At 39.4% G+C, this 25,189-nt stretch overlaps 2 protein-coding genes across 2 annotated transcripts; one reads left to right on the top strand and one right to left on the bottom strand.

The window, feature by feature from the left end:
* Positions 1-239: 239 nt before the first annotated feature.
* Positions 240-1,181, bottom strand: LOC311606592 (olfactory receptor 1J1; the record flags this gene model as incomplete). The annotated part of the gene is made up of 1 exon (XM_084797923.1): positions 240-1,181. One exon carries the CDS (start codon positions 1,179-1,181, stop codon positions 240-242), a length of 942 nt encoding a protein of 313 aa, XP_084654049.1.
* A 22,484-nt stretch (positions 1,182-23,665) lies between these two features.
* LOC311606595 (olfactory receptor 1J4-like) lies at positions 23,666-24,607 on the top strand (the record flags this gene model as incomplete). Its single annotated transcript, XM_084797925.1, has 1 exon — positions 23,666-24,607. The coding sequence occupies one exon, from the start codon at positions 23,666-23,668 to the stop codon at positions 24,605-24,607; it is 942 nt and encodes a 313-aa protein (XP_084654051.1).
* Positions 24,608-25,189: the final 582 nt, after the last annotated feature.

The raw sequence follows: 25,189 nt of genomic DNA, 5'->3' as shown, positions 1-25,189 counted from the left end.
CACACAGCTCCTGTTTAATGACACCAGCTCCAATAGTTCCCAGTGCAAATATTTGATAAACTAATATAACAAAGTCATAAAATATTCTGTTTTAGTATTCCTTTTCATCGGTACAGAAATGACGTCAGCAAAGCATTTGGAGGGAAGGAGTAGAAGAGAGACTAGTAAGATATGGTTTTAATAATTTGAATCTATATTATTGAGGAATTAAGATCCTACAGAGGCAAAACCAACAATTATCAGCTGGAAAACTCTGTCTTCTTACTCAAGAGTTTTTTTAAAGCCCCTTTCATGTCTTTGTTTCTCAGGCTGTAGATGAAAGGGTTCAGCATGGGAGTGACCACTGTGTACATCACTGCTGCAATTACATTATTGTCATTGGTACTGTGGGATGGTGGCAGAAAATAGAGGCCAATAATTGACCCATAATAGAGAACCACCACTGAGAGGTGGGACCCACAAGTGGACAAGGCTTTGCAGATGCCCTTGGCTGAGGGAACCTTGAGAATCGTGAACCCAATATGGCCATAAGAACCAAGGATGCATAGAAATGGGAGCATAATGGCAGCCAAACCTGCTGTGAAGATTACCAATTGGTTGAGCGATGTGTCAGAGCAGGACAACTTGAGAAGGGCACCCAGGTCACAGAAGAAGTGGGGGACAGTGTGGTCAGCACAGAAGGAAAGCTGGGCTAGGAGGAGAGTGTGCAAAAGAGCACAAGTGGAAGCTATGACCCAGGACACAACTACTAGTCTAGCACAAAGACTTTGACTCATGATGGAGGTGTAGTGCAGAGGGTGACAGATGGCCACGTACCTGTCATAGGCCATTGATGTGATAAGGAAACTGTCCAAGTCAGCAAAGAGTATGAAGAAGTATGTCTGTGAAACACAGCCCTCATAGGTGATGGGTATGTGCTGGCTCTTCACTTTTGTTAACATCTTTGGGACAGTGACAGAGGAAAAGGAAATGTCTGTGAAGGCCAAGTGGCTGAGGAAGAAGTACATGGGGGTGTGGAGGCGATGGTCCACCCTGATGAGCAGGATGATGAGCAGGTTCCCCAGAACTGTGGTCAGGTACATGGCCAGGAATAGGGTGAAAAAGATGCCCCAGTGCTCTGGTCTGATGGGGAGCCCCAGGAGGAGGAACTCAGACACACTGCTCTGGTTCTTGAACCTCATACTTGTGTAGCAGCTGGGGACAGCTACTGCCAAGGAAGGTTGAAGGAATAAGATGTGATTATTGTGGCATATGATGATACAAATTTTTTAGACCTAAAGAATGTCTTCCTTTATATTTTTCTTTCACATTTTCCATGTTTTGCTGTAAATTTTGTGGAGGATAAAAATGTAGATTTAGGCATGCAGTCACTTTATTTCTCAGTCTAATTCCAGCCTCTGTAAATAAAAATAGTTACAGTAAATATTTACCAAGTGTTTTCCTTATATAATATTCTAAATTCACATGTGCACTGACCCATGAATAGTTGTAAATAGATGCCCTAGATAGGTACCATTACCATTTCTACTATAAAAAAGGATGGTTAGAGAAAAGTAGTTTTCCAGCCACAGAAGTAAGACAAAGAAAAGAAAGGTTATAAACCCAAGTGTTTTAATTCCAAGTTTGTTCTCCTGGAGTAAAATGATTATCTGGTACCTTAAATCTTGTAACTCTTAGTAATTCTGCTTGTGATGATTTCTTCACTTCTGTAAGTCCTATTTGTCTATGCTTATAATTATCATTACTATGTTGGTCACTAGCTGCAGTCTAGACTGTAACATAGACAATGCATATGTGATATCAACTGATTGATAAAACAGCTGTTGCATCCAAGTAAAATCACTATGGTAGCTCCAATAAAATGCTTACACCACACCTAGTTTGTAAATTAGGCTGGACCTTCATAACAGTGCCCATCCCCCAAATTGCAAAGAACTACAATCAATAAATTCAAAAGAAAATTATAAAAACAAATTCTAATATTTTCAGTATCTCTAAAATAACCTAGAAGAGATTTATTTTCTGGCATACATCAATATAAAAAAATCTGTACTGGCCCAACTTGAGACTCGTACCATGGGAAAGAGCCAACCCAAGACACTATTATTGATACTCTGCTCTGCTTGCAGACAGGAGCCTAGCATGACTGTCTTCTGAGAGGCTTCATCTAGCAACAGGTAGAAACGTGTAGAGACCCAGAGCCAAAAATTAGGCAGAGTTCAGGAAGTCTTCTAGAGGGGCATGAAAGGATAGAGGGAGCCGGAAGGGTCAAGGATATCAAAAGAAAACCTACATAGTAACCTGGGCCCATGGGGTCTCACAGAGACTGAACCACTAACCGATGAGCATGCATGGGCTGGACCTAAGCCACCTAACACAGATGTGCAGCTTGTTCTTCATGTGGTTCCCTTAACAATTAGAGCAGGGGCTGTCTCTGACTCTGTTGCCTGTGTTTAAAGGAATATTGTGAGATTACAGTTGTAAGAAACAAACAAAGGTGAACAAGTAGAGCAGTGGAGGGGAGGTAGAACCTAAGGACAGACAGGCTTATAATAAAGAATTTACAATGGATAAAAATAGTGTTATAGGCAAGTGTGTAAAGAATGAAGTCCTCTCAAGTACCAGGAAACAGGGACAGTGGGGAGGACATCCTATTGGGACTCTAGATGAGAGAAGCATGGGAGAATGGCAAAGTAGAAGGATCCAGAGGGTCCTAGAAGCCTACAAGTAGAACATTATGATAGGCAGATTTGGGCTCAGGGGTCCCGCTCAAACTAAGTCACCAGCCAAGGACAATATAGGCTGTAAACTTTAAACCCCTTCCCAGATCTAGCCAATGGACAGAACATTCTCCACAGTAGAGTGGAGAGTGGGGTATGACTTTCTCACGTACTCTGGTGCCTCACCTTTGACCATTTTCCCTGGAAGGGGAGACCTGGTGGCCCTCAGAGGAAGGACAGCAGGTTACCAAGAAGAGACTTGATACAGGGGGAGGTAATCCCCCTCAGGAACAGTCATAGGGGAGGGGAATAAAGGGGAAATGGGAGGGAGGGAAGAATGGGAGGAAACAAGGGATGGGATAACCATTGAGATGTAACAAGAACAAATTAATAAAATAATATATATCTTGGGAAAAAAGAATGAAGTCTTCAATGAGTAGTTCAAAGTCAATTGTCTATCCACATGGCACACAGACAGTATATTTCTACCTCACACCACACACAATCCCAGATGGGTTAAAGCATTAATTGGAGAAGCAAAATTTCAGAGATCCAGAGGTCCTGCCATTAGTTTGTCAAGTGGACTCAAAAGTAGCCTGGTTCCCTATGATATGAGTAAATAAAATGAAGGGCAGAGTTATAAGACAACATGGTCCAGTTGGTGAAAATTCATGGCAAAATATTAAGCCTCAGTGACTGCAAAAAAGTGGCCAATTGGTTCCACATGCCACTTGAACACAGAGTTAGAATGTGCATGAACACTCCCATTTAGTCTCCCGGAAACACGTGAGTGACATTGTCTGTTTCTTTGTTCTAATGGCTGGAGGTTTTCTACACAGATTCTCACATCCAGGACCCAAGTCTGGCTGTAGAATTCTAATTGACTGTAGAAAATGAGTAATGGAGCATCGTTTCTGTTTCTTTCAATTCTTCATATTATCTGAGTCATTTTTCTCCCTCAAGGGAAGACAGAAAAATCACACCTGTGTAGTGTAATTCCCATTGCAGCCTTGAGTCCTCCATATCTCAGCCCCAACCACTATCTTCAGGAGGATGCTATTAGGCAAAAAATCCTTAAGCAAGAGAACAAAGATTTTAAAATTCCAAATAGAGATTAAGTTTAAATAAAATATTCATTGCAGAGAGACAGGCTTATGAACGACACTGAGATGGACAGATGAGAGTAGTGGGTTTGTGGGGCAGGAGTGGGCGCAAATGGAAGTGCTTTTCTCAAAGTAACCAGGGTAGAGGGAGCCAGGGGTTACAGAGAATGAAAACAGAGACTACAGAAAGCGAGGACAAACTTAGCCATGTTTTCAGTTTGGCTCAGATGATTGCCACAGAACTGAGCAGCAGAAATAGCTGTGCTGATGATAACGTATAACAAACAGTTCATTTACACTAAGTTCTCTTAAAGTCCTACTCACTTGTTCCTCAAATCTCTCAAGTGCGTTCTGAGCCTCATTCCAGAGAGAATACCAGGACTTTTTTTCCTTGCAGAGTATTACAGCAATAGCCTGTAGTGAATTTGTGATGCGATCCCAGGGCTGTCTGTCTTCAAAAACTGTATTCTTCCCATCAAAAGCCTTCAGCAGCCACGTTCACAAGGAAGATCACAACTGTTGTCTGATAGCACTCAAGAATTCCAGGAAATGTTCAGATAATTGAACGCTCTGTCAAAACGTTTAAGATTTGTGACTTGATGGAGATATTAATAATACTAATTAGATTAACAACTATTTAATAATAATATACTCTGTTCCATAGTATAGACCAGCTTCTATGACATACAGTTTCTAAAATAGCTTAACATGGCTACAAAAAAAGACACGAGGGACAACGAGATGGCCGAGAGGATAAGAGCACTGGCTGCTCTTCCAGAGGTTTGAGTCCCAGTGGCCACACAGAGTCTCACAAGGGCCTGTAGCTCTAGTAGCTCTAGTTTCTTTGGGCCCAACACTGTTTTAGCCTCTTCTGGCATGAGGCAAGCAAGTGGAGCATAGACATGTATTCAGGAAAAATTCCCATACACATAAAATAAAGTAAAAAAAATTAAAAATTCATGGTTTTAGCTTAACCAATTTAAAACTAAGGCTGAGAGAATGTAAGTGACTTACTAAAGCCCATGTACCATGAAACAGACTGGAAGGCATTTAATCCCAGACTAGTCTAATTATAATCTACGCTCCCAGTCATGATGCTTAATCCCTTCTAGAGCAACATGCAGTGATAGAACAGACACCTCTCATTAATGAGGCCATCAGATTGGTGCATTCTACAAATCTTTAATAATAGCTTTGAAGTGATCAGAGAGGTCCACTGTTTGACATATAAAGATCGAGGACCAAGAACTGTAATTTCTCAGGGCCAAAGGAGATAAATCTTGGTAAATTAAAAAAAATGTTCTATTTATTTTTGTTTGTATGTGTACCTCTGTTTGTATGTTCATCACATAATCACAGTGCCTGTGGAAATCAGAAGAGAGTGTTGGTTTCTCTGGAGCTGGAGTTACAAGCAGCTGCGAGCCATCTGATGCGGGTACTGGGAATCAAATGCAAGTCCTCTAGAAAGTCAGCCAGTGCTCTTAACTACTCAACCACTTCTTCAGCCTCTTGGCCATTTTCCTAAATGTACTGTCTAGTTTTCATCAATAAGGAAAGCTTAAGGCCAATATAAGTCCACTGGAAGTAACATGTAGTCAATAAAGTAACTTAACTTTGTAAAAACTAGTGGTGTAAGTATGTCATAGAAAATTACATATACACATGTTTTAGCTATCCACAAATTCAGAATACAGATTATTAAAATTTGATGTTCTTACAGTTGAGATGCAGATCAAATATCCAATAAGTGAGAAGGTCTATAATTTTATTAGACAGAAAAATATAAGCTTCAAAGAGTTATCTTTATATTTGCTAAAGTTATTGGGATTTACAACCCTTTCTTTGTATGATTACATTAATCATCTACAAGATTTTTAACTGACCACTTACATTCTCACATGTATTTTAAATTTAAAATTATATGTAATTGGAGGTACAGATCATTATGATATGGACCACTGGCCTATCTCTCTATGCCCAACTTCTTCCCCAGGTGTTTAGGACCAGCTATGGGAACACAAACACACACACACACACACACACACACACACACACACACACACACACACACGTTGTTCTTGGGTAGCAGTTTACAAACACGTCCCTTACCAAGCTCAGTGAAATGCTCAAGTGTTGCAAGTTCCATGAACTTGTTATTCATGTTCTTCAAAAGACTTAGAGCCAGGATGGAGAGAGATGCCACGACACCATGTCTAACCTGAGGAAGACGCACACTTTCTCTTCTCAACATCTCTAATGCAGTCAGAACAGGAGTCCTCTTTAACAGTCAGGTGGTGGACCCAGGAGACCACTGACAGTTTCTTGTAAGAGACAATTAGGGGAAATCGCTGGATCTTTCTTAAAATTCTCTGAGGACATGAACATTTGCAAGATAAAATGACTGCCAAGCAGCCCCTTTGAGATTATAGATGTGGATATAATTATTTGCAAGTTCATTCACTTATTAAAATGTTGTAGTCATGTCCTTATTTACTCATCATAACAATTCCTGGGGTGAATAATATTTGTCCACATTTGCTGAGTTCAAGAATGGTTCACAAAATTCTCCTGTTTTCAAGCCCAGATTTGCCAGCTTCAATCAAAGTGAAAGTATAGATGGCTTTATACCATGTTAGCTCTTTTTTCAGGGTGGGATCCATAGCATGTGGGTTCTTCCTTCCCACATTCAGTCTGGAAATAAGAAGAGAACTGATACTTGTTCATGGGGAAACACAAACACATGTCAAGGAAGAGACTTTTTTTCTTACTACACAAATACTTAAATATACATAAAGACTTTTTAACCTTTTATTTTAACATATTTTGATAAAGCAACTATCATTATATTTTTAGGGATTGGTACATAAATGTGAATATTGAGGACTAACATGTTTAATTTTTTAAAAATTAAATTCATTTTTTTGAAACTTTTATATATGAATACTATATTTACATAATTTCCAACTCCTTTTTCTCCACTCCGATTTCTCCCATGGCTCCTCCCTGCTCCCTTGTAAACTCGTGACCTCTTGTTCTTTAGTTATTGTTGCACACATTATATATCATACATACATATACAATTGACTAAGTTAATATGTACATATGGTCAAAGAAAAGCACTTGGGATTATATAAGCTATCAGAACTCTCATCCCTGGACAAAACTAATTCTCCCTTCCTCCACAGCAATTAATTCTCTGTAGCCCTCATCTTAAGAGTGGGGTCCTGTATGGCCTGTTATAATAAATTGTACCTGTTCAGCCTAGGAAGCCAATAACTGGCACAAAGAGACTGAAACATAATTCAAACTTGCAAACACTACGCTGCACAGAATCTAAACAGCTACTACTCTAACAATAAACTAAAATAAACTACTCTGATCCTCATATCCTACATATATCCCAAGCACTTGCCAATCTGATGCTTCCCAGGTGGCTTCTTTCCTCTAACTCACAGTCAACTGTTAACCATTAACTGTCAACTTCTGGCTCCTCCCTCCCTCCAGGAATCCTGCCTTCCACTTTCTGCCCTTCTGCTCTACTGATTGGCTAAACAGCTATTTATTGACAGTTGTTACATCAACTCAAGATATTCCTCCAGAATAGTCTGAACAGATACAATTTATTGTAACAAATTGGCATCCAACGAATTTATCCACACCCTTGAAAAAAAGCATATTTTGTTATAGTTTGGTGGGAGGAATAGCTCCTTAAGAGATAATCCAAATAATAAAATAGAGACTGCTATGGTTCCTTTCCACGTTGCTATGGCAGAAGGCTCCTGGATCCTCTTTGGCTTTTTTTATTTTATTTTTGTTGTTCAGGGAGAAAGGGAGAAAGCTGAGAGATGCCAGGCTAAGTTACCAACAATGAGAAGGGAAGAAGGAATCAAACTCTTTTCCTTAGAGTTGATAGTGGCTAAAATTCAGAACTTATTAGCTGCAAGGTGTTTGTCATCTCACTCTGGAAAGGGTAAACTTATGCAAATTAGCGATAACTAAATTCAAAAGAATGGTGGACAGGGCTTCGCTTACTGCCTAAATTGGTGTAACTGATCCAAGACTTAGAATTTTTTTTGGAAAACTTTTGAATTATACTTGAAATTTCTGTGGATTTTTACTGGAATTGGGATGAAATATTTGTGCAGAACAGTGGTAGCACACACCCTTAATCTTAACAAGATGGAGAAAAAGAAAGGTGGATCTCTGTGAGTTCTAGACCAGCCTGGTCTCCACAGGGCATGACCCCTGCTGATAAGTTACTTGTAGAGACAGCCTAAGATTTAAACTGGCACAAGTCCCCTTCGTATGCTGAGTTGAGGTGTCACTGCTCTGGCAGCTGGCTTATCCCTCTAAACATGAGCTTCTTTCGCAGGGGATAGGTTGTGGTCACAGCAGACATGAAAAGACACAGAAGACTTACAGGTGACAAAGTACACATCAGCCTAGTTAGATTCTCAAAAATTCGAAGGCTACAATTCATATTCTTAAAAGGGTAAGCTTAATAATCCCTTTTCTTTTGCTCAGGGCAACTGCCTTGTCTCTAAAACAGGATACATTTCTCAGGAGACAGTTAGCAGCCTGGCCCTATACATCAGGTGCCATAGAGCCTAGAAAAGGAAGTTCAGAACTAAAAGGTGAAAGTGTCCATCCTTTATGAGAGAAGGAATTAGTCAAAACCACCTGCAACTAATGTAAAAGCCCAGGTACAAGATGCCTAGATTATGCATAAACTCTAAAATTGGAGTTTATATAAGTGTAAAAACCCAGGTACAATGTGTGTAGGGTATGCATAAACTCTAAAATGAGCATTTATATCAAGTTTAAAAGGTGGATGTGTCCATCCCCAATGGAAGAAGGGGTGAGACAGAAACACCTTCAATAAATGTAAAAACACAGTTACAAGATGCCTAGGGTATGCATAAGTTTATGGTTTAGTGCCTCTTCCTTTGCTCAGGGCAACCAACTTGCTTCTAAAATGGGATAAATTTTCTTGGGAGACAGATAGAGGCCTTGCCTATATATTAGGCACCATAGAACCTAGAAAAGGACATTTAGAACTATACAATCTTGTTTTTATGTCAATTAAATAATGATTGTATGTTCTTTGGTAATAGTAATATTATACTTGCTCTTTGAAAGAGATCAAAACAGACCTGGATGAAAGGGAGACTGCTAACTTAAGTCAGTCTATATGTACATGAATTCAAACTACAGAACCAGCCTCAATTGTTCTGTGCATCCTGCACACCTCATCCATGTATAGTTTTAGAGCTGTATAATGCTTGTGAGAATTTATGTATTTTCAGAACAAAAGCACCAGACACTGATGCTGGGTCAGACTTGACAGGATTCATCCTCCAGCATGCTGAGATGCTGACATCCTGCATTCCTCATGGGCCAGCCATAAGTGCTTCGGTTACTATTCGTCATCAGAACAGAACAGCTCCCAGGATAGCTTCGAAGAAAGCTCCTGATTCCAATTGGTCCAGCACTTCAGACTGTCCCACACAAGACTTTCATTGCGCCAAAATTTCTCAATATTAGAAACTGGACCACAAAGGCTATCTCTCACTTGTTTTAGCCATTTCCCCAATTTTATTTGGGCCCCTCCATAGGTATTATTCATCCCAAATCAGCTGGAATAATGGTGTTTCATTTCCCTTAAGGGGGATTGGGTAAGGTTTTGGGCTATGGATGTTTATTTTCATTGGGAATTGGTTATGTTATTATTGGTCTTATTCAGAGAGAGAATGAGATTGGACTCAGGGATTTTTCTCTGAGAATATAGAAATATAGAGGGATGATAAGACCAAAGGCAGATTACTGAATCTACTCTTCAACTTAAGGCCTTAGTTGTTACTCACAAGGCTATTTTTATTTTTTTTGTTTGTTTGTTTGTTTTTTCTTTTTTTCCTCCTTTATTAATTTATTCTTGTTACATCTCAATGGTTATCTCATCCCTTGTATCCTCTCATTCTTCCCTCCCTCCCAATTTCCCCTTATTCCCCTCCCCTATGACTGTTCCTGAGGGGGATTACCTCCCCCTCTATATGCTCATAGGGTATCAAGTCTCTTCTTGGTAACCTGCTGTCCTTCCTCTGAGTGCCACCAGGTCTCCCCCTCCAGGGGACATGGTCAAAGGTGAGGCACCAGAGTATGTGAGAAAGTAATATCCCACTCTCCACTCTACTGTGGAGAGTGTTCTGTCCATTGGCTAGATCTGGGTAGGGGCTTAAGGTTTACTGCCTGTATTGTCCTTGGCGGGTGCCTTAGTTTGAGCGGGACCCCTGGGCCCAAATCTGCCTATCATAATGTTCTACTTGTAGGCTTCTAGGACCCTCTGGGTCCTTCTACTTTGCCTTTCTCCCATGCTTCTCTCATCTAGAGTCCCACTAGAATGTCCTCTCCTCTGTCGCAGTTTCCTGGTAAGTGAAGGCTTTCGTGGGACATGCCCATTGGGCTAATATGCAGATATAAGTGAGTATATACCATTTGAGTCTTTCTGCTTCTGGGTTAACTCACTCATTATGATCATTTCTAGCTCAATCCATTTATCCACAAATTTCGGGAATTCCTTGTTTTTAATAGCTGAATAGTATTCCATAGTGTATATGTACCACAGTTTCTTTATCCATTCTTCTATTGAGGGACACTTAGGCTGTTTCCATGTTCTGGCTATTATGAATAAGGCTGCTATGAACATGGTTGAGCAAATTTTCTTGTTGTGTGCTGGAGCATCTTCTGGGTATATTCCAAGGAGTGGAATAGCTGGGTCTTGAGGAAGCCCTATTCCCATTTTTCTGAGATAGCACCAGATAGATTTCCAAAGTGGTTGTACTAGTTTGCATTCCCACCAGCAATGAAGGAGTGTTCCTCTCTCCCCACATCCTCGCCAGCATGTGGTGTTGCTTGAATTTTTTATCTTAGCCATTCTGATGGGTGTAAGATGAAATCTCAGAGTTGTTTTGATTTGCATTTCCCTGATGATTAAGGAGGTTGAGCATTTCTTTAAGTGTTTCTCAGCCATTTGATATTCCTCTGTTGAGAATTCTCTGTTTAGTTCCATGCCCCATTTCTCAATTGGGTTATTTGGTTTGGTGGTATTTAATTTCTTGAGTTCTTTATATATTTTGGATATTAGACCTTTGTCAGATGTGGGGTTGGTGAAGATCTTTTCCCAGTCTGTAGGCTTTCGCTTTGTTCTCTTTACCGTGTCACCTGCCTTACAGAAGCTTCTCAGCCTCATGAGGTCCCATTTATTAATTGTTGACATTAATGCCTGGGCTGTTGGTGTTCTGTTCAGGAAGTTGTCTCCTGTGCCAATATGTTCCAGGCTCTTTCCCATTTTTTCTTCTAAGTGATTTAGTGTCTCTGGTTTTATGTTGAGGTCTTTAATCCACTTGGATTTGAGTTTTGTACAAGGTGACAAATATGGGTCCAGTTGCATTTTTTTACACATAGACATCCAGTTAGACCAGCACCATTTGTTGAAGATGCTATCCCTTTTCCATCGAATGGATTTGGCTTCTTTGTCGAAAATCAAATGACCATATGTGTGTGGATTCATATCTGGGTCTTCGATTCGATTCCACTGATCAACCGGCCTGTTGCTGTGCCAGTACCATGCTGTTTTAATTACTATTGCTTTATAGTACAGTTTGAGATCAGGTATAGAGACTCCTCCAGAGCACCTTTTATTGTACAAGATTGTTTTAGCTATTCTGGGTTTTTTGTTTTTCCATATGAAGTTCAGAATTGAACTTTCAATGTCTTTAAAAAATTGTGTAGGTATTTTGATAGGGATTGCATTGAATCTGTAGATTGCTTTTGGTAGGATGGCCATTTTTATTATGTTAATTCTCCCTATCCATGAGCACAAGGCTATTTTTAATTCATTGGTATAAAACTTGTATATTGATGTAAAATAAGTTTATTTTCAATTCATTGTATTATTCAATTTTACCACAAGAATATACATCAAAGGTTCAATAGATAGATAAGATAAAATATTTAGATAAGGTCATCAAAAACCTCAGAGACCTACAGAATATGGCATTTAAAGATTTTTATTGTTTTGAGGACTCCTTGAAAATGAGATAGGTTGACTCTTGGTAACACCCAGCCTATCTCAAAGAAGATAATGAGCATCAAGGAACCTCCTTTTGGAGATGGCTTCAGATTGGCAAACCAGCTACTGGGCAAAAATGTCCTTGTTTTCTGTCAAAAACAGAATTCTGCCCGAAATGGAAAAGATTGGATGCAGGTGGAGTTGACAGCCAAACTGCCTAGACAAGATAGGCAAGTCCTCAATAGTCCCTGCTTCACAAATATGCCTGTCAGATATACTGGACCATAAGGCAGAAGATGATGCCACAAGATGTTTGAAAGTTTTGAGTGACTGTTCAGGGAGCAAAGTATCTTTGTCATTTATTTTTTCATTTTTCAAGCTGCTAATATTCACTTCCTTTTTACTCAGGAAATTAATTTTATTCCTTCTCAAGTCTCTGATGGGGTTGAAGACAGCAAAACATTATGAGTATAACATGAATATCACAATTGTTTTTTAGTTCTTGTGTGTGTATATTGTATATTGGTATAATAATATAAATGTATAGGTAAAAGTTTTTTTAATTATTAGACTAAAAAGGGGAATTGTGGAGGAATGTCTTGGGGGATTTAACAACTGTAAATAAAGTGCTGTTTAGCCAAGCAGCTGGGCAAAAGTACAGGAAGTGGAAGGTGAGACTTCCTGGAGACGGGGAGGAGGCAGGATTTGACAGTTAAGAGTTGATTGTTCACAGTTGACAGAGAGTTGAAGGACAGAAGCTGTCTGAGAAGGATCAGATGGGCAAGTGCTTGGGCTATATGTAGGTTATGAGGATTAGAGTAGTTTCTTTTAGTTTATTGTTAGATTAATAGCAGTTTAGATTCTGCCCAGTGTAGTGCTTGCAGCTTTGAATTATGTTTCAGTCTCTTTGTGTCAGTTATTGGCTTGCTAGGCTGGACAGATACAATTCCCTGCAGCAACTAATTGTCTGTAGCCTTCATCTTAAGAGTGTGGTCTTGTGAAACCCAGGTTGGCATATGTGGTGATTTGAATAAGAAAGGGACCCATAGGCTCATATATTAGAACCCTTAGTCATTAGGACGTGGCAGGGATTAGAATGCATGGTCTTGTTGGAGGAAGTGTGTCACTGGTGGTGGACTTTGAGGTTTCAGGACCCCATTGCACGTCCAATGTCTCACTCTTCCTCCTGCTTGCCAATATAGATATAGGACTCTTAGCTACTTCTCCAGCACCATGTCTGCCTGCGTGTCCCCACACTTCCAACCATGATGACAGTGGGCTAAACCTCTGAACTGAAAGCCAGCCCCAGTTAAATGCTTTCCTTCATAAGAGTTGGTGTGGTTGTCTCTTAACGGTAATAGAACAATGACTGAAACAACATGTTAACTGTCTTTTTCAGCTATGGCCCACAGTTACAGTTAGTGTCTATGAGGAAATCATGAAAATATATGATAACCATGAAATTAGTGTAGAGAATCTTTAGAAATAAATTCCATTCAGACTCAAGAAGAACAAAATGAGACAGAATGGAGTGAAAGCAATAGTATTTTATTCAACTCTTTCACTCATTTACTCATTTGTAAAATTTCTATGTAACTGCTACATGCCAAACTGTGGTGAGGTAGAGTGAGTAATGGAAGGGATTAAGATACATAGGTCTTCAAAAATTACAAGTAAGCAGAGGCTTGTGAGAATGGAAACAGACTGTGATGTGGACAGCACAGAGGTGGAATAGTTACTTATTAGAAAGAAGAACAGAGGGAAGATTCAAGATGGTGGTGCCTATCACACACCAGTTCTGATCAGTAGAACAACCAGGACAGTACATAAAGACAAAACTGAGAGCTACAAAACACCAGTGCTGCTGATTTCTGTGAAAGAGGTATCCACATCTTATAAAGCACAGGTGGGTCTGACCCCTGGCCACTGAGCTAACCCAAAGAAAATCCTGGGGGGACAATCCACATTAGCTTCAATCTTGAGAAAGACTATGAGACACAGATGCAGCTTGGTCTCTCTCTGCTGGTCTGCTGCTTACATGATCTGGGACACAGAGCAGACAGGCAGACTTGAGTCCTGTTACCAGCCACAATCTGGATTAGCTGCCATCCTGAGAAAGACTGCGGGGCACCCAAGCAGCTTTGGGCTTGGAGCTCTCACTGCCTACCACCTGCTTACCAGCCTAGACCATCTTGGTCACAGAGCAGATAGGCAGAGCCCAACCATCTTGAAAAGGCCTGTGGAGCAACTGAGCAGCTTTGGGCTCCTATCTCTCTCAGCCTCCCTAGCCACTTACTCTGATCCACCTCCATCCCCCAGCTGCTTACCAGTCTGGCCCATCTGGGATATAGAGAAGATAGGCAGAGCTGAATGTAGTGTGGGCCAAAACTCACATTTGCTGCCATCTCAAGAAGGTTTATGGGGCACCTGAACAGCTTTGGGCTCAGATCTCTTGCAGCCTGCCAGCAGCATACAGACCTAGCCTGTCTGGAACACAGAACAGATAGGCAGAGCCAAGAAAACACAGGAAATAAATAACTCCACATCCACAAATCCAAAAGAAAGGAAATGCACACACTTTACCAGCATGAACATCAAAATAAAAGGAACTAACAACTACTGGTCATTAATATCTCTTAATATCAATGACCTCAACTACCCAGTAAAAAGACACAGGCTGACAGAATGGATGTGAAAACAGGATCCATCATTCTGCTGCATACAGGAAATACACCTCAGCAATAAAGATAGACATTACCTCAGAGTAAATGGCTGGAAAACTGTATTCCGGGAAAATGGTCCCAAGAAGCAAACTGGAGCAGCCATTCTAGTATCTAATAAAATATACTTCCAACTGAAACCAATCAAAGAGATGGGGGAGGACATTTCATCCTCTTCAAAAGAAAAATATGCCAAGACAATGTCTCAATTCTAAACATCTATGCCCCAAATGCAGGAGCACCCACACTCTTAAAAGAAATGTTACTAAAGCTTAAATCACACATTGAACCCCAAACAATAATAGTGGGAGACATCACCCCACTCTCACCAATAGACATGTCATCAAAACAGAAACTAGATGGAGAAACAATGAATCTAACTGATATCTACAGAACATTTCACTCAAACACAAAAGAATATACCTTCTTTTTAGCACCTCACATAATGTTCTCCAAAAGTGATCACATACTTGGTCACAAAGCAAACTCCAACAGATAAAAGAAAATTGAAATAATCCCTGATATCTTATCAGACCACCATGGAGTAAAGTTGGAACTCAACCATAGAAGAAGCAACAGAAACCCTACAAACTCATGGAAACTGAACAACTCCCTACTCAATGACTTCTGGGCAAGAGATGAAATAAAATTAGAAATAAAAAACTTCCCATAATTCAATGAAACTGAAAGCACAACATACCCAAACTTAAGGGACACAATGGAAGCAGTGCTAAGAGGAAAGTTCACAGCACTAAATATCTTTATAAAGAAACTGGAGAGATCCCATACCAACAACTTAATAGAAAATCTGAAAGCTCTAGAATACACAGAAGTAAACACACCCAAGAGGAGCATCAAACTCAGAGCTGAAACCAATGAATTAGAAACAAAGAGAACAATGCAAAGAATCAATGAAACCAAGAGCTGGTTCTTTGAGAACATCAACAAGATTGACAAACCTTTAGCCAAACTAACTAAAAGGCAGAGAAGAGGTATTCAAATCAACAAAATCAGAAATGAAAAGGCAGACATAATGACAGATAATGAAGAAATCTAAAGAATCATCAGGTCTTACTTCAAAAGTCTATATGCTACAAAATTGAAAACCTAAATGAAATAGTTACGAATTACCAACATAAAATCAAGATCAGGTAAGCAAAATGAATAGTCCTATCACACCTAAGGAAATAGAGGTAATCATAAAAAGTCTCCCAACCAAAAAAAAAAAGCCCAGGACAATCTTAATTCAATGCAGAATTCCAGTAGACCTTCAGAGAAGAGGTAATAACAATTCTCTTCAAACTATTCTGCAAAATAGAATCAAAAGGAACATTACCAAACTCATCCTATCAGGCCACAGTCACTTTGATACCTAAACCACAGAAAGACTTAACAAAGAAATAGAAGTTCAGACCAATTTCTCTTATGAACATTGATGCAAAAATACTCAATAAAATACTTGCAAATCGAATTCAAGAACACATAAAAAATATCATTTAACATGCCCAAGCAGGCTTCATCCCAGGCATGCAGAGGTAGTTTAATATACAGAAATCCATCAATGTAATCCACCATATAAACAAACTGAAAATAAAAAAAACCATATGATCATCTTCTTAGATGCAGAGAAAGCATTTGATAAAATCCAACACCCATTCATGTTTAAAGTTTTGGAGAGATCATGGATGCAAGGCAATATGTCAACGTAATAAAGGCAATATACAGCAAGCCTGTAGCCAACATCAAATTAAATGGAGAGATAATGATGAGATGTGATAGATATTGATTTGTTTTCAGAATATCAGAAGCATCAAGATAGGAAAGATGTTTTATTCAAAGCTTCCAAATACAAATAACCAAAATACTATCAATGAAATATTTGTATAATTCCCGATTGTTTTGTAGTTCTTCCTGCTGTAGTAGTTTATTGTATATATGTGTAATAATATAAATATATGTAAAAAATAAATAAAAAAGAAAGACAAAGGAGCCAAACAGGAAGCTATTGAAAAGAAGAAATTGGTAACTCATTTGAAAAACAATTATAAGAATGTTAAAAGAGATAAAAACCTGGGTGTGGTGTGTGTGCCTTTAATCCCAGTACTAAGGAGGTAGAGGCAGGCAAATTGATGTGAGTTTGAGGACAGCCTTATCTATAAAGCATGTCCAGGTCACCCAAAGATACACAGATAAGCTTTGTTTGGAAAAACAAAATAAAACAAAACAAAAAGATAGAGATGCACTTGATCAGGGAAAGAAGTTCAAAAAAATCTAGAAACATCAGTAACCCTCATGCAGAATCATGTAGTCCATGCATAGAAAGCTATGGAAATATTTGATCACAAGATTGAAGAAGCCATACTAAAAACTATCTAACACTTAAAAATGTGTGGGGTGATGGACAGAAGATGTGGAGTGGGTAGAAATGTGTGATAAGGACACCTGTGAGGAGACTCTGTAGGAGGTGGGAAGAGTCGAGACAGATTATGAAAATCTAAGAGAGAGAAAGTGGTGTTATAAATATACAGATTTAAGCATCTTTCTTTTCCTTTTTTACAATAAATTTATTACACCTGAATTGTTATCCCATCCCTTGTCTCCTCCCATTCCTCCCTCCCTCCCATTTTCCCCTTATTCCCCTCCCCTATGACTGTTCCTGAGGGGGATTACCTCCCCCTCTATATGATCATAGGGTATCAAGTCTCTTCTTGGTAGCCTGCTATCCTTCCTCTGAGTGCCACCGGGCCTCCCCAACCAGGGGATGTAGTCAAATATGGAGCATCAGAGTTCATGTGAAAGTCAGACCCCACTCTCCACTCAACTGTGGAGAGTGCCCTGTCCATTGGCTAGATCTGGGTAGGGGTTCGAAGTTTACTGAATGTATTATCCTTGGCTGGTGCCATGGTTTGAGTAGGACCCCTGGGCTCAGATCTGCCCATCATAATGTTCTTCTTGAAGGTTTCTAGGACCCTCTGGATCCTTCTATTTCCCCATTCTCCCATACTTCTCTCACCTAGAGTCCCAATGGGATGTCCTACCCTCTGTCCCACTTTCCTGGTAAGTAAAGACTTTCATGGGACATACCTTTTGAGCTAGTTTCCAGATATAAGTGAGTATATACCATTTGAATCTTTCTGCTTCTGGGTTAACTCACTCATTATGATCATTTCTAGTTCAATCCATTTGTCCACAAATTTCGGGAATTCCTTGTTTTTAATAGCTGAGTAGTATTCCATACTGTAAATGTACCACAGTTTCTTTATCCATTCTTCTACTGAGGAACACTTAGGCTGTTTCCAGGTTCTGGCTATTATGAATAAGGCTGCTATGAACATGGTTGAGCAAATGTTCCTGTTGTGTTCTGGAGCATCTTCTGGGTATATTCCAAGGAGTGGAATAGCTGGGTCTTTTGGAAGCCCTATTCCCATTTTTCTGAGATAGCACCAGATAGATTTCCAAAGTGGTTGTACTAGTTTGCATTCCTACCAGCAATGAAGGAGTGTTCCTCTCTCTCCACATCCTCACCAGCATGTGGTGTCGCTTGAATTTTTGATCCTAGCCCTTCTGATGGGTGTAAGATGGAATCTCAGAGTTGTTTTGATTTGCATTTCCCTGATGACTAAGGAGGTTGAGCATTTCTTTAAGTGTTTTTCTGCCTTTTGATATTCCTTTGTTGAGAATTCTCTGTTTAGTTCTGAGCCTTATTTCTCAACTGGGTTATTTGGTTTGGTGGTGTTTAGTTTCCTGAATTCTTTATATATTTTGGATATTAAACCTTTGCCAGATGTAGGGTTGGTGAAGATCTTTTCCCAGTCTGTAGGCTGTCGCTTTGTTCTCTTGACAGTGTCTCCTGCCTTACAGAAGCTTCTAAGTCTCATGAGGTCCCATTTATTAATTGTTGACCTTAAGGTCTGGGCTGTTGGAGTTCTGTTCAGGAAGTAGTCTCCTGTGCCAATGTGTTCCAGGCTCTTCCTCAGTTTTTCTTCTAATTGATTTAGTGTCTCTGGTTTTATGTTGAGGTCTTTAATCCACTTGGACTTGTGCATGGTGACAAATATGGGTCCAATTGAATTTTTTTACACGTAGATATCCAGTTAGACCAGTACCATTTGTTGAAGATGCTATCCTTTTTCCATTAAACAGATTTAGCTTCTTTGTCAAAAATCAAGTGACCATATGTGTGTGGATTCATATCGGGGTCCACAAACAAGGGAGATCCCTCCATCTTCTGATGTCATCTTCAATTTCCTTCTTTAGAGGTTTGAAGTTTTTTTCAAATAAATCCTTCACTTGCTGGTTAGAGTTACTCCTAAATATTTTATATTGCTTGTGGCTATCATGGAAGGTGTAGTTTTCCTAATTTCTTCCTCTGCATGTTTGTCATTTGCATATAGGAAAGCTACTGACTTTTTTGAGTTAATTTTGTATCCAGCCAACTTGTTGAGGGTGTTTATCAGCTGTAGGAGTTCTCTGGTGGAATTTTGGGGTTCACTTATATATACTGTCATATCATCTGCAAATAGGGATAATTTGACTTCCCCCTTTCCCATTTGGATCCCCTTGATCTCCTTTTGTTGTCTTATTGCTCTAGCTAGAACTTCAAGAGATATGGAAAAAGTGGGCAGCCTTGTCTGGTCCTCGATTTTAAAGGAATTTCCTTGAGTATCTCTCCATTTAATTTGATGTTGACTATTGGCTTGAGGTATATAGCCTTTATTGTGTTTATGTATGTGTCTTGAATTCCCGATCTCTCGAGAATTTTAAACATGAATGGGTGTTGGATTTTGTCAAATGCTTTTTCTGCATCTAAGGAGATGACCATGTGGGGTTTTTTCCAGTTTGTTTATATGGTGGATTACATTGCTGCTTTTCCGTATATTAAACCATCCCTGCATGCCTGGAATGAAGCCTACCTGGTCATGGCGAATGATATCTCTGATATATTCTTGTATTCGTTTTGCAAGTATTTTATTGAGTATTTTTGCATCAATGTTCATAAGAGAAATTGGTCTGAAATTCTCTTTCTTTGTTGGGTCTTTGTGGTGTTTAGGTATCAATGTGACTGTGGCCTCATAGAATGAATTTGGTAATGTTCCATCTGTTTCTATCGTTTGGAGTAGCTTGATGAGTATCAGTATTAGCTTTTCTTTGAAGGTCTGGTAGAACTCTGTGCTGAAACCATCTTCATTTTTTCAGCATTTTTAAGGCAGTTGGCAAATCAGGTGATTTTAAAGTCTCATGCAGTCTCGAATAAAGTTTCATGCGGAATCTTTGTGCTGTTTCGAGAAGAGATGACTAAACAAATATTTTACCACTTTTCCATTTCCATAATAATTTTAATTATATCCACAAATTTTTATGTAGCAACAAAAGTAAGAATTATAATACATATAGTATTATATAAAAACATATAAAAAGAGCTATTTCAAAAATATTTATTTGCTATAATTCCTTAAAGAAGTTTTTTTTTTTTTTTGAGACAGGGTTACTTGGTATAACAGCTCTGGCTGTCCCAGAACTCACTCCGTAGTCCAGGCTGGCCTCGAACTCATGAATATCCACCTGCCTCTGCCTCCCAAGTGCTGGGATTAAAAGCATGCACCACCATTGCCTGCCCAAGTTTTAGAACATACCAAACTAATTCATAATGACAAGACTGGAGCATCCCAGGCTATGTGTAAGTGGAAGGAATGCTCTCTTCCTATGAGTTTATTGGGACACGACCATACTCACTCATATGTTTTGAATGGCTGATATCACACTACAGTAGTAGTAGTGAGGTAGTTTCAAGACAACCATCTGCTTCACCAGGCCTAAAAGAGTTCCTTTCTGCTAACATTTGAAAACTGTCTCCTGATAACATTCTTTCACAGCCATCCTCTACAGCAACATGAAGGGTTTGCGACCAAAACTATTGCTACAGTTTCCAGAACTTCTGAATCCTAGCTTAGTCTCCTGAGATACTTGAGAATACCAGATTCAATTTTTTACAACTTTTAGTTTTTAAACGTAATGATATAGAGACCTGGAAATACAGATATAACCACGTTAAATTATTATAGAAAAAGACACTATAAATTCCACTTATATAAACATACATGTTTATTAACAAAAACATTTTGCAGGATTAGTGGATAAACGATAAAATAGTTGTTTCAGTGCCTATATTATCAAAGTTTTTGGTGTAAAGGGAAATTGATACTCTAAGTATCAAATCAAAAAAACATGGTCACTTTGAGAACTTTCCCAATTATGACCTAGTGTGGAGAAATCTGACTGTGGCTGAGAATGTCTTCCCATCTCCCCTTAGGCTCACATTTACAGGTAAACTGGCACTCTTCCTTGGACAGTTTTCTCAAAGTCAGCCCTTAGAAATGCTTGCCTGAGAATGACCTGACCTCAATGCTCATGAATAAGTGTCTCTGGAACTGCACTCATTAACAAGTTCCCCAGGTGATTCTCCTAATATGGAACTTTAGGGACCACTGCCCTAGGGTTTCTTTTCTAGAGGGAGTCAGAAGGAAATTGGGAAGTCAGTACATCTTTAACAGCTTTCTTTAGCTGAAATCTTGGTTTCCAGTCCATTGTGTCTTTTCTGTGGTGTAGAGAGTGGAGTCTTGACACCTGTGTTTCTGAAGCCCATGAATTTAGAAGGTTAAGATACAGGTTCAAGACTTTTCTCTGTCACTGAGGGGTTTGGACCATGAGGGTGCACTGGATCTCCTAGAGGTGAGCCAAGAAGTTTCTGAGAGCAGGGTAGCCTGAGCATGAATTTCAGATCAAATGTGTGTGTGTGTGTGTGTGTGTGTGTGTGTGTGTGTGTGTGTGTGTGTGTGTCTTTCCAGGTGCTCAGCAAGTTTCTGTGCTCTTGATGAAGTAACTTTTTACTCCTGGTTCCTAGAGACAGGGATGTATCAGTCATCACTGGCCAATAACTCTCTCAAATTTCACCCCAAAGGCTTAGGTACTGAAGAAGAGTGGCTGAGATAGTTGATTACACAGCCTGTCTGGGGGCCTTATATCATCATTTTTCTTTTTTAGGTATGTGATTATTTAGAGTAGATATCATGCTATGTGATTATTTAGAGTAGCTAGTGAGTGACCAGTCCAGTGTAATCTTTCTTCAACATTCTCATTTAAGATGGCGTTGAAGGTATATGAAGAATATATCTAGTTAGAACGCCCAACTTACTAAACACTGCCCTCCTTCTCCAACTTCTTTTTAGAAGCCGCTGATAATTGTCTGCCTCCATTCCCTAGTACACTCTGATGCTTATTAAACCATAAAGGTGCTCTAGACAATTTTTTTCAAAATAAAAAAGTTATTTTTACATATTGTTGGAGGATTTCATACAGTGTACTTTGATTATATCTTGCATAATTCATATATTTTAAAGACAGAAGAAAATAGTGAATATAGGCAATCAACTACCAAGCTATCATTAATACCAGCACTTTGGAATATTTCATACCAAAATTTCTTTTTAACTGATGTTTTAATTTCATATTATATTTAGTTTCTCAGTTTTTAGTTAGCCACTGCATGGTCATCAAAACAAGTTCCTTCTACTTTAAATACTTATTTAAATACTTATTAATTTAAAATAAGGATAAATAATACTGGGAATGGAAGAGTTTAGTCAGGGATGAAAAGCAAGGACTTGGGGAGTGAGAAGTGAGAGATCAAACAAAATGAAGTACATACGAAGATGTCATAATGGAATCTGATTTTGTAACTGAATTCAAAATAATAACAAAAAAATTCAAAATGACCCCTCCATAAATTTAACAGTTAAGCATGAGCTTTTAAGAACAATCAAAACATAGGTCTTCAACTCTCTTGCCTACATCTCTGAGCATTGGTAACTTATGCCCTAGAGTATTTCCAATGGAAGACACTAGGCTTCAGGGAAGGCCACAGATAGAATTTTTAAAAAAAAGAAAAGGATACTTAATACTGAGGACTGGGGTCCCGGGGCTCTGACTGGGCTGCTCAGTTAATGGATGGGTCCAGATGCTAGAAGCCCAAAATGAGGAAGCTAAAAAGGAACAAGTGATTCTGTTTTTGGCAATCTCTTGATTAGAAACAAAAGAAACAAAGCCCTCTTTCTATATTGGGTTCTGTATTTTCATGAGGTGAAGAGAGGTTATTGAATCAGGAGATGATTTGAAAATGTTCTAAAAATTTCTGGCAAGTAGGATAACTGTCAATAAATTATAACAAAATTATAAATGTCGAATTTAATAGCTATGTCTCCTTTCTCACAAAATTCATAAATAATCGAGACCTTGGCAACTTATTGCCTGCAGAGGCCATTTGTTTTTGCGGTGCTGATTAGAACCTAAGGTTCATGCTTGCAGAATGAGTGACCTACTAGTGTGCTGTAGCCCCAGTAATTTATTTTTGACCCAATTTTATTTACGTCCTTGTTATTGAACACTTCAAAATCTCCATCTTAGACTTTAACTATTAATGCAAACTAAGTCACATTTTAAAAGTTCATGCTACTATTTGAAGGTGCAAATCCCTCTCCTAAAACAGTTGAGATTTATTCCTGACTTCACACAACTGCAAGTTATCACATGATCCTATTTGCCTTATCTTCTGATGCTGATGAATGCCAATGATGCTACTTTTTTAATTTTTTAATTTAATTTTATTAATTTATTCTTATTACATCTCAGTGGTTATCCCATCCCTTGTATCCTCCCATTTCTCCCTCTCTCCCATTTTCCCCTTATTCCCCTCCCCTATGACTGTGACTGAGGGGGACCTCCTCCCCCTGTATATGCTCATAGGGTATCAAGTTTCTTCTTAGTAGCCTGCTATCCTTCCTCTGAGTGCCACCAGGTCTCGATGCCACTTTTTAAAGTCTCCTCTTTGTTGGAAAATTCTCTCATTTCATGTGCAAACCACTTTAAGTGACTCAGTAATATCAGCATAACATACTCACTATGGAAATGAATCGTATTTTATGTCCCTGATGTAAATTAATACCTGTTTGTTCCCTCTTTCTTAAATGTACTGTTGTCCACAGCAAAGAGAAGAATAATATGAGGAGGGATAACAAGAGCAGTGTGTCAGAGTTCATCCTCCTGGGACTCCCCATCAGGCCAGAGGACCAAGCCATGTACTCTGCCCTGTTCCTGGCCATGTACCTGACCACGGTGCTGGGAAACATGCTCATCATCCTGCTCATCAGGATGGACTCTCACCTCCACACCCCCATGTACTTCTTCCTCAGCCACTTGGCTTTTGCTGACATCTCTTTCTCATCTGTCACTGTACCCAAGATGCTGAGGAACATGCAGACTCGGGATCCATCCATTCCCTATGCAGAGTGTATAACGCAGATGTATTTTTTTATATTATTCACTGATCTGGACAACTTTCTCCTCACTGCAATGGCATACGATCGGTATGTGGCCATCTGTCATCCCCTCTACTACACCACCATCATGAGAGACGAGCTGTGTATCTTACTGGTAGCTATGTCCTGGATCCTGTCCTGTGTAAGTGCTCTATCTCACACCCTCCTCCTGGCCCGGTTGTCCTTCTGTGCTGACAACACCATTCCTCATTTCTTCTGTGACCTGGATACCTTGCTAAAACTCTCATGCTCAGACATCTCCCTCAATGAGCTGGTCATTTTTACAGCAGGCACAACAGTCATTACTCTGCCACTAATATGCATCTTGATCTCTTACGGCTGCATTGGGACCACCATCCTAAAAGTTTCATCTACCAAAGGGATCTGCAAAGCATTGTCCACATGTGGCTCCCATCTTTGTGTAGTGGCTTTGTACTATGGTGCAATCATTGGACTTTATCTTATACCTTCATCCAGCACTTCCAGTGACAAGGATATAGTTGCTTCTGTGATGTACACAGTGGTGACTCCATTGCTAAACCCCTTTATCTATAGCATAAGGAACAGAGACATGAAGGAGGCTTTGAAGAAGCTCTTCAACAGGGCTGTAATCTCAGCTCAATGACATCTTTCATATCCTCACAAAAACTGATGTAGTTACATATCTCCATATACTAAATTCCCAATCATAGGCTTATCATAGAATGAGTGCTCAGTAAATATTTGATTACTCAACGAGCATTCTGGCATACTTATTCTTTATTTTCCCTGTTTCTCTTTAGTGTAAAAAGTGAACTCTGTGCTATTGTTGTCAATTTATTTTGCCTCTGCATTTGGAAACTACAGTGTTAGAATAATTTAAATCATAAATAAAGGGTTATCACATCTTAGCAGGGAAAATAGGATAGGTGTGGCTAAGGCTCCAGGGCTGGGGAAGAGAGAGAGAATCTTGGGAGGCAGAGAGACCAGAGGAGAAGAGAGGAGAAGGAGGTTGCGCCATCAATGATTAGGTGGAGAAAAAGTACATGGCTGGCAGGGATGGAGGACTTGGCCTAAATGAAAAACATTAGCAAGTATTTGGGATTATGGGCAGGAGGTAGGGTCATAGAAATTATTAGAACCAGATGTCATGGGATTGGATCAGGTATCCCGCACCTGACCCAGTATGGGAAATAGCCGAGGGGATTAATATCTGCCCTGTCCCAAG

This window comes from Acomys minous, assembly GCF_964271855.1.
Source record: "Acomys minous genome assembly, chromosome: 10".
In the NCBI taxonomy this organism is placed as follows: Eukaryota; Metazoa; Chordata; class Mammalia; order Rodentia; family Muridae; genus Acomys; species Acomys minous.
The sequence above is the reverse complement of the archived record's forward strand: the minus strand, read 5'-3'. Positions and strand labels throughout refer to the sequence as shown.